Source organism: Alosa pseudoharengus, unplaced genomic scaffold, assembly GCF_046254945.1.
Source record: "Alosa pseudoharengus isolate Yale_2024_CS ecotype anadromous, Long Island Sound unplaced genomic scaffold, YU_APseudo_1.1 YU_APseudo_1.1_scf_14, whole genome shotgun sequence".
NCBI lineage: Eukaryota > Metazoa > Chordata > Actinopteri > Clupeiformes > Clupeidae > Alosa > Alosa pseudoharengus.
The window spans coordinates 4478437-4488151 of record NW_027468609.1 but is presented as its reverse complement, the minus strand read 5'-3'; the positions used below and the strand labels follow the sequence as shown (position 1 = coordinate 4488151).

Sequence of the window (9715 nt, the reverse complement as noted above, 5' to 3'; positions counted from 1 at the left end):
AATAGGCCTGCCTACTCTTTTGCACCAGTTTTGCTTAACACAAATGCTCTTGAAAATACAGTTTCTATGCTATTTTTATGATAATGTTGCCTAAAATGTAAACTCAGCTATGCCACACTTTTGAATATTATCTGACTATTAGAAATGTTTTGCTGAAAGAAGTGGACATGCAGAAAAATGTGATCTCTTCATTCTACGACGTCATTAAATATGACCCGAAGTTGGAGGGTGATGCATGTCCCGGATGTGGAAGAGACTCGCTGCTTGCATGCGCCTATCTGACATGCAACTGAACAGTAACATTACAGCTTCAGGACTATCGTTAGAGCAATGGAAAGTGTCAAGGTAGCTGTATAGCTAACTACATGGAGTATAAAAAGAAGCCTAAAAAAACAGTAGCGGGGATTTTTGGATACAAGTCAGCGTTTGCTACAAACTTGCCATAGTCGGAACCTACACGGTGTTTTAAAACAAATGTAGCCAGCATTTCACATCGCTGTCGGAGAAAGATTTTCGCTAGCTAGCTCGCTAGCTAGCAAGCCTCAAAAAAGTATTTTGCGTTTACCTAACTTGACTAAATTTGCGTTGACTGGTAGTTAACCGACACACTTAACAGCATTTTTGCTTCTTTGTGGAGTAACATAGCTTCAAAACTAAGGTAAATTCTTTCACTCTCCCAATGACATTATCATCCACCTCACTCTAATAGAAGTATGATACTGTTTTGTTGCTGGATAGCTGGCTATGGTACTTTAACTAGAATGTCAACGTCCCCCCCAAACTGTTTGACATTAGTAACGACGTTAGCGCTTCGAAGCTTATGTTTTAGCCTTCTCGAAAACATATATAACCAGTATGAGCCTGTTGATTTGCGTATTCTGGTGACAAGTCATGTTTAAACTTTTTCAAAGTCTCGAAAACTCGGCACATTATCTCAGTCAGAAGTTGAAAAGTATGAGATTAGCCATATTCAGCGCACCTGTATTCTTCCCTTATCCAATAATGTATTGGACAAGTAAACTGTCACGATTAAAATATGGCTTCAAAATCTTGGAATAAATTTCACTGCACATCAGCAGTCAGCATTATACACATGTTAGTTCTCGGTGTTGCAAGCCCTCGCGACTAAACTTTTCGAAGTTGAATCTACAGCTAACAACATTAGCTTAAGTATATGTGAACCATTTTGTTTATAGTAAGAAGTATTGTGAAAGGGACTGGCGCAACCTACTGCAATGGTTGTCTGTCCGAAAGCCACAGATTTGATCAGAGTAGCATACTGTTTGCTTTGGCCGCGGTTGGAATCATGCAGCAGCGTTGAGAGAAGTGATGGGTAGCCTACGGCAGGCTCACGGAAACATCAAAAGTGGCTTTTGGTCATTTGTAGATTTTTTGTAGATTGACACTTTTGCAGTCCATAGCCAAGTAAATTAGGCCCCAATTATTTATGGGAATAAACGTCCTGGGCAAATAGAGTAGGCTACCCTATGCTTTAAGTGAACATGGTTGTTGACAGCTCGTTGGGCTAGTAGTTCAGTCTCTTGACTGAGCGCGCAGACGTATAAACCAGCACTATTTAACACGAAGCACTTAAACCTTTATTGCATGTATGCTCTTCGATGTCACAATAAAGCACATAATCACATATCTCTCATTTGTCTGGCGTGGTTATATTTTAATTCGTAGCTGCCATCATCCGTGTTAAAGGTATCGTTATGTGAAAAGGTAGCTAGGTGGCTGTACAAACACATCATTCACGAGTGCACATGGTGCTTTAACTCGATTGAAGGGAAGCGTAGGCTACAATTATTATTTTTAAAGCCCGCTTAATGAACACCGTCCTTTTCAGAGATATTTTCCAGCCTTCAGCCACCTTTGTTACTGTCTGCGATAGCCAACTAGCTATCTCTTTTGATCCCGATATTCCGCTGTTTTTATAGACTATTTATTTATTTATTTATTTGTTTTCTTTCCACGGGGTTGTCGGCGCGAGATCCTCCGTTTAACCTGCGTATTGAGCGGAGCTGGACTTGGGAAAGTCTTGATTTAAATTCCACTCATCTTCAATCCGATCGTTTATTCTGGATTCATTCATTCATTTGAAGTAAACCTCCTGTTGCGTGATGGGGCGCTGAGAAAGAATAGGTTTTAAACGCAAAGTGGAATCTTGCGACTGTGGTCATCTGTGGATTTTGAGGAAGATCTGAAATAGTGATTAGGTCCCCCCTCCTCCTTGTCAGTGCGCGACCGGGCGTCTTCTGACCGCAATTTGTTTTCATGTTTTTAGGTTTGTGTGATTTTGCTAAAATGCATCACCAACAGCGAATGGCTGCCTTAGGGACAGACAAAGAACTAAGCGACTTATTGGATTTCAGCGCGGTAAGCAATTGTTGTGCATATCTTAGTATCAATAATGACCCCGCACTATCGCTAAATGTTTACGTTTTGTTTTATGCATGGCTATGTACTGTGGTATAAATCAGATGTGAGGCATTTTGCTTTTAAAGTGTTATACACATGTACGCCAGTAATGTAGCTTACCGTAAATAATTTGACTCAAGAAAGTTTGTAAAATGTCGTTTAAATCATGAAGTGTTTTTTCCAAACCATGTTTAGAGAAATATGATATTGCATTAGTAATTTTGTTGTCTTATAGATGCGAAACAGCGATTTGAAAATGTTCCCAACACCAATGGTAGTATATCACACTTAAGTATTTTTCTTGTTTTATTCTTTCATAGCTTGATTTCTGTGATATTTACGTTTTGAACACAGACGTGTTGTGCATATTGTCATGTCATTGACAGCTTTTTGAGACGGTGAAATCCCCGCATTGTCCCAGTGAAAGTAGGAGCATGTCGGGAGTGCTGAGATTAGGGGAACGGTCGCGGCTTCATGTCGTGGTACAAGCTGACGCTTTCCCTTGTGTTTCTATCACTCATGAAGCCCCGGTACCCTTCAAACTGCCCCGCACTACTAAATAGATAAACAGTGTGAAATATTTGACTTTTGAAAAATGGTTTTTGGAAGTTTATGGGCTACGGGAAATGTTTCCTTCGGCCATGTTTTAAACCTATGGGCGCTCGGTCAATTTAGGTTTGCTGAAAAAAAAAATCTTATAGGCTACAGTAGGCTACTTGACAGAATTTTAACTCGGCTTGAACTCTGTAAATTAACGCAACGTTTTACGCTATTTGGCTATTCTTACTGTTGGAAGTTTGATACTTTTTTCTTAAAATGTAGGCTATCCAGCACCGTAGTATCTTTTCCATGGATGATATATTGTTGAATTATTGACAACCGTGTTATGTGGAGTCTGGTATAGGTCAGTGCAATAATAACTAGGCTGTTTTTTTTACAAGTTTATTTAAACGCTCTACAATCTATTTGACATGGAGATATGGCAAGGTTTAAGGAGAACGCCGTTTTCTAGGTTTTTTCACTGTGTTTACATAAGCATGCATTGAAAAAATGCAAGGCAGCTTACTCTTCGTGGGTATTTCTGTGATAAATTGAAATGCATACAATTTGTTAAAGCTACGGTTACAATAAACACTCTAAATGTATTTAAGATTATTTGATTAAAAAGAGGGACTTTATTTCAAAGTTGTGTTTGTTTGCATCCTTGTTTTTTTCTAGATGTTTTCTCCCCCCGTAAGCAGTGGAAAGAACGGACCGACCTCGCTCGGGAGTGGACATTTCACAGGCTCAAGTACGTCAGTCACATTTCCATGACATGTCAAAAATGCAGACGCACGGCCCATGCCAATGCTTTTGTCTTGAAATGACTCTGGTTGAACACAGCACCACATGCCTCGAATCAACTGTGCGCTCCACTTTTTTGCTTTATGCATCGAGCTGGGTTAAGCTCTGCTTTCCAAATGGGGTTCAGCGTGTGGCAAAAAGCTCTGAAAAGATAACTCAAATAGAACACGGTCCTCGTGACTCACGATTAGCGGTCTCCAAGTTGCGGAGTTGTAAGTACAGCGAGGGCGAGATCGGCTGTTTGTAGGCTTTCAAGTTGATCTTCGTGTTTGTGATATTGAATTGAGCGCTGGACAGGCCATGTGTCATTGGTGGACAAAGGGGATGGACCAGCAGTTTGTTGTCTTCCTGTTTAGCAGGTGAAATGCACGCGCCATAATCAGCTGTGGATTGGGCGCAGTGTTCACCATGCTGTCTGCTGGTGCACACCGTGGTCAGAGAGATAACCGTGGAGAGATTTCTTAGTTTGGCATCTCTTATCATCATTACATGTGCCACTGTTACATTTCTTCATAACACTGGAGTTTCTTAACTACTCTTATAGAATGAACTGTTGCATATTTAAATAATCCTGTATTTAAAATGAATTTAGGCAGATGCCACAGTAATATTCTTTTTATAGTAGTCTGACAATATGACAATATGCATTCCTTACAAGAAATAATGTAGGTTATCTGAATGTGTATGTGAATACTAAGTTGAGTATTTCCCCCCCACATTCACCACAGAAGTAGTGATGAATTGAGATGACATAGACTCATGTTGACATAGACACATGTTTTGTAATTTTTTTTTGTGGAGTTTCTTTCAGTGGAATTGAAAGGCATGGCTTTGCCATTTCCAGTGCCTGAGCTGCTACTGGCTACTACTTTTCAAGGAAAAACAAAACAACACAAAATATAGTACAGCAAAACACAGACAGCAGTGTATGGAATTACTCGTGTTCACTCTTTATTTTGGGAGGTGTGTGGACGGTCGCTGTGCTGATTCTTTCAAGGTTGAGCTGAACCTTTCCAGACCTTCCCTGTTGTTTAAGATTCTGGCAGTCCTGTGCCTCTCTCCACCCCTGAATCCTGTGTTTTCCCGTGAATTGTGTGGCAGTTTTGCACTGGTGGGAAGTCGACGAAGGGGGCAGGTTGGTGGGGGGTGGGTGGTGGTGAATCCACTGTTACCTTGTTGCCATGCAACTTGCAGTTGGCATGCAAAAAAATGAGGAAACGTTTAATAAAGTGTGAACTGACAAAAAGGGGAGGCCTATAAATGTGCGCTGGCCACATATGCTAGGTCTATATTTATTTTATTTATCTATACTTGCTAGAACAGCAGCATTGGAAGGTTCATAAGGATGTCAAAAGAAAAAAAGGAAAGAAGAAAGCACCAAATCCATTTCTGGCGTCTTCTTTTCCTTTTGTGAGCCGGATGGCAGCGGGCACACACGACCCGCAACGCACAGCGCAGCCTGTGCCAACCTCTTTGCGACGCTGAAATTCGGGTGCAGGCAGATAGGCCTGATCGCTTGCCACATTTTTGTTCTCTTAATCGGCATAGCTTATTAAGTCACAGTCAAGAGTAAGAGTGTTTTAATAATATCCTGCTCCTGTTTGATGCACTTGTACCCAGACAGATAAAGCGCTCCCCACCAGCCTGCCGCACTCCCTCACGCTTTTTCAGTCCAATCTGTGTTGGTCATGCTTGTCAGTCAAAAGGAACTGATTGCATTCAAAATATAGATGAAGCGGAGGGAAACAGTCACTTAATACTTGATTTCTCTCCTCCCACCACCTCTTTACCACTGAGAGTCTGTCTTTGTCTTATTCCCAGGAAGCAGAACGACTTAAAGACTGTGTGTGTGTGTGTGTGTGTGTGTGTGTGTGTGTGTGTGTGTGTGTCTTAGAGAGAGGGAGAGAAACACAGAGGCATGCTCTAATTGTGCATCGGATTAGGAATTAATAGACATTTTAGCTATAATAGCAATATTATTAGTACTATTTATGATTTAAGACTAATAATTGCTGTGTTCATAACGATAATATTTTCAGGCTTGTGTCTGAAGATCAGCCTCTTTCAGGTCTTTGCTCCCTCAGAATAGAATAGAGAGGGACGAGAGAAGAAAGGAGGGTGGCAGAGGAAGGTGTCTGTTGTCTCTTAACCGTGGGCCATTAGCACAGGCTAATTTTTTGTCAGTAATGTCAGTAATCCCTTTTGTGTATTGTGGTGATTGAATAGTGGTGGATGGATTGGTGTAGCTCTGGAAGCTTTCCCTCCACCCAGAGAGGCGAGCAGACCAAACGTTCAGGGGTTGGAGGTGCAGAGATGCTGAGGCTGCCCAACAACTTGAGATACAGGGTGGTGTGTGCTACAAATTCGAGGCTTTTTGGTCAGGTTGTGGACTGAGTGTTTTCATTATAATGCACTCTAATTCTTATTTAGAGTGAGGCATGGGTCGTTTCATACAATACCCAAGGAATACTTGACCTTAGTATTTTCTAGTTCTTGAAAGTTCTCATGGTAAAGAATATTATTTCTGCTCATTTAAATATTGTAATGAAACGGAGAACAATGCCATTGTTTTGTTTTAAATTATCTAATGTTGGTTAAGAGCGTGACCTTCGACATTCGTCTTGTCTTTGTCAGTAAGTGTGCAGTCTCAAAGGATTATCAGAGCTGGCTCCTGTTGCTGAGAGATGACAGTATTAATAGAATAATGTAAATCATGCTGTTTAAAGTGATTTCAATTAGAGTGTATGGAAAGAAATGAGGCAGTTGTTATATCCTCCCTAAATGAGTTATAGTACCATGCCTCCAGAGTATCAACAGGAAGATGTAGAGACATCAAGCATTATTGAAAAATGTAGTTGTTGCTTCATACATGCTTCCCTTTGTTACAGTCCTGTTGATGTTCAGTATACATTGATGATAGCAATTAGTCTGTATCAGTGAAAAGTCTGACTAAAGTGTTTGAGACAGTTGAGTAATTAGTGTAGAATTTGGCTGGGTCGGTGGTCGCCCAGTAGATCTCCCTGCCCTGTGGAAGCTGTCTGAGATGTGTTCTGATTCTCACTCTATTTCAGACTGCAGCCATGCTCATCGCCGCACCTGCAGATGAAGGTAGACTGAAAAAGTGAAAATAGACAAAAGGATGAAAAAAAAAAGCATAATTAGTTCTTAGGAAAATAAAGACAGGAGAATGTCAACGTGGCTTATAATTAACTCCATAGGTGAAACAGCTCACTCTGTAATGGAGAACTTTAATTAAGGCACTACAGTAGTTTGGTTGACTGTTGTGGCGAGGAGTGAGACAGCAGACTGTTGTGGCTGCCGGCAGGCTAGATCCAAGCACGTTGGAGGCTAATGCTAGCATGTCACATGCAGCGGTGTGCCACTTGGTCGGTGTGTTTCCACTGGCCCACGCTGTGCGTCAGGGTTTGCTGGTGGATTTTCAAAAGCTTTGAAAACGTTGTAGTGTGTTGCCACATCATCGGCCCGGAGGCTGCGCCCTGAAATAACTCATAGCCTGGAATTTGCCACCTCCCCACCGGGAATGTGGGGGAATGTCACTCACACAGCTGGGAATGTTTCATGGACAAATCTTCACCCAGACAGGGATTGCAGAGAGGGACGATCCTTGTTCTTTTCAGCGTGGCCCCATCGAGAGCTATTCTTGGTGGAGGTGCCAGTGTCAGAGGGAGACTGCCTGCGGTGTGGCACTGGCAGAGGGATGAAGTCTGAGTCAAACCTGGAAGGGTCATTTCCTTTTAGTAAGCTCTGGAGTGTTTGTCTGTGAGGTTGGTACACATTTCAGGGTTAATCTGTTTTAGACTTAAATCAACAATAGATAAGCCAAACCGTATGTGTCAGAGTCACTATGTTTGGTTGTTGTTGAATAATTCACATTAATGTTAAGCAAGCCTTCGTTTTATCCTTCCCTGTGACACTTCACTAATGATTTGAACATAAGCCATATTTGTTTGGGAAATGCTGTCATATTTCACATTTCTGATTTCAAACAGTTCTTCAAGTTTTTTTTTAATTAGATAAACCTTTTTTTAAACACCCTGCAATAATGCCCCCTTCATGTTTCAAATGTAATGTATCCTTCATCAGTCGGTTCAGAACATCCCCTTGTTTATAACATTGATTAGGAAGATCCCAAAACCTAAACTCAAAAATATGATATACTAGCATCAAGATTATTACATTGGTAACTATCGCTCTAAAAAATGTATGTTCCTTTGTTTTTTCAGTTTTGTTGAAAAATAAGCCATAAAGTGGAATGGGCTCATAGTATGGTCTATTTCTATTATGTTTTACTGACAATTTCCTGGTCTTGCCAATGAAGGGGGTCTGCTAAGAAAGTAGACATTTATGTTTGTCAGTGGCTGGCTGCTCTTTTAAGCAGGAGAGCATTTTGCCCTTTTTGAGACTGGACTTAGCTGAAAGTGTGTGTGTGTGTGTGTGTGTGTGTGTGTTTGTGTGTCCTATGGCCATGTTTGTGTGTTTGTGTTTGTGTGTCCTATGGCCATGTCTGTCAGACCCCAGATTCAGGGCCAGTCTCACAGTGCTGGTGGATGTGGCTGATGGACTCTGCTGTTTGCCACCTGAGCTTTGTGGTGTTTGGAGGTCGAGGCCTTGGCTCTCTTTCTCTTCTTTTTCTTACTGTTACTTCCACTCTCTCTCTCTTCCACCATCTCTTTCTTTCTCTCTCTCCTTCCCTCCCTCCCCTTCACTCTTTCTTTGTGTGAGTCTGCAGGAGCCCCTTTAATGCTTTCGGCTGCTGGGTCTCACCAGGGAGTGAAGAGTTAATGTGTGTTTGTGTGTGCACACAACTGTTTTTATTGTCATGTCAGATTCTAGTCTCACCCTCTCATGTTTTGCATTTAGTGTGTTCTGTTTTCAGTTTGCATTTAGTGTTTTTGTAATGTTTTGCAGTATTTTTTTTCTATTTAGCCTATGTATTTGCTTACATTTTTTTGCCACCACATTGTCATGTTTCCTCAAGAGCAACATAAGGTTGGTTTGACAAATTCCCAGAAGGAAAGACAACAAAAGGAAGAAAACAATCTTCCTTCCCATGCACTGAGAGATCTCTTCTGAGTGACTGACTAGAACAGGTTTGTTGTCACTGCCTCGCATGAATCACTTTCCCCAGAGAGCGGCATAGGCCATCAATGTTGCTGCAGCGTTAACCCTTAAAATGGGTTCTCTTTTTGTCAGATGTTGTCAATAACGTTTGAGTTTTTATTCTGTATAGGCGCACAAGCGAAGGAGTGCGCTAGGTGAGTTTAGATTGGACTGGGTCTCTGTCTGGTGTGGCCATCTGTCCGGGTGTGCTCCCATGCTGCTTTGCGGCGGGGCCTGGAAGGCCTCCTCCCGAGGATGTGGTCAGGCCTGGTGGGGCAGTCCCAGCGTGGCGAGCTGGAGACCAGGCCTGATGAGCGCTGACGTCAGCCTCCGCTCTGGCTCACGAAGAGAGGGGAGCCACTGTGGTGGGCTGAGGGAAGGCTGAAAGACCTTATGTGTGTGTGTGTGTTTGTGTGTGTGTGTTTTTTTGTTTGTTTGTGTCCGTCACACAGAGTTTGTGTTGGGCTGAGTGGGATTGTCTGAGTTGTTGTAGACATAATAGGTTTTCTTTTAGGACGTGTGTGTTTGTGGTTGAGCTGAGCATGTGTTTGTCTAAATGTGATCGTATGCAGTCAGACACTGGCTCGGTTGGCTTTTGGTGAGTGCACGCCTTTTGCGAGCGGAGCGTCTGCAGCTTCGCTCTTCTGCTATTTCCATCGTTGGTCGAACATCTGGTTGCTGCTCCGCGTGCTCTGTGTGTGCTGCCACATTGATCTCCCCCTCACATTCCACCCTGTCAGGATGTGGAGTATCACTACATGCACTGAGTGCGCCTGCGCAAGTGTGTGTGTGCGCGTGTGTGAAGGAGAGTATCCACATGTCTGTGTGT

General features: G+C 42.3%; 1 protein-coding gene across 2 annotated transcripts in view; it reads left to right on the top strand.

Moving 5' to 3' along the window:
- Positions 1-296: 296 nt before the first annotated feature.
- Positions 297-9715, top strand: part of tcf4 (transcription factor 4) — a gene marked incomplete in the record, with an annotated part of 147157 nt that continues 137738 nt past the window's right edge. Inside the window, 4 exon segments of one of the 2 annotated variants that reach the window (XM_076283504.1) lie at positions 297-658; positions 2288-2379; positions 2657-2695; positions 3640-3712. In XM_076283504.1, the coding sequence (XP_076139619.1) occupies positions 2308-2379; positions 2657-2695; positions 3640-3712 (184 nt within the window). 2 annotated transcript variants of the gene reach the window in all.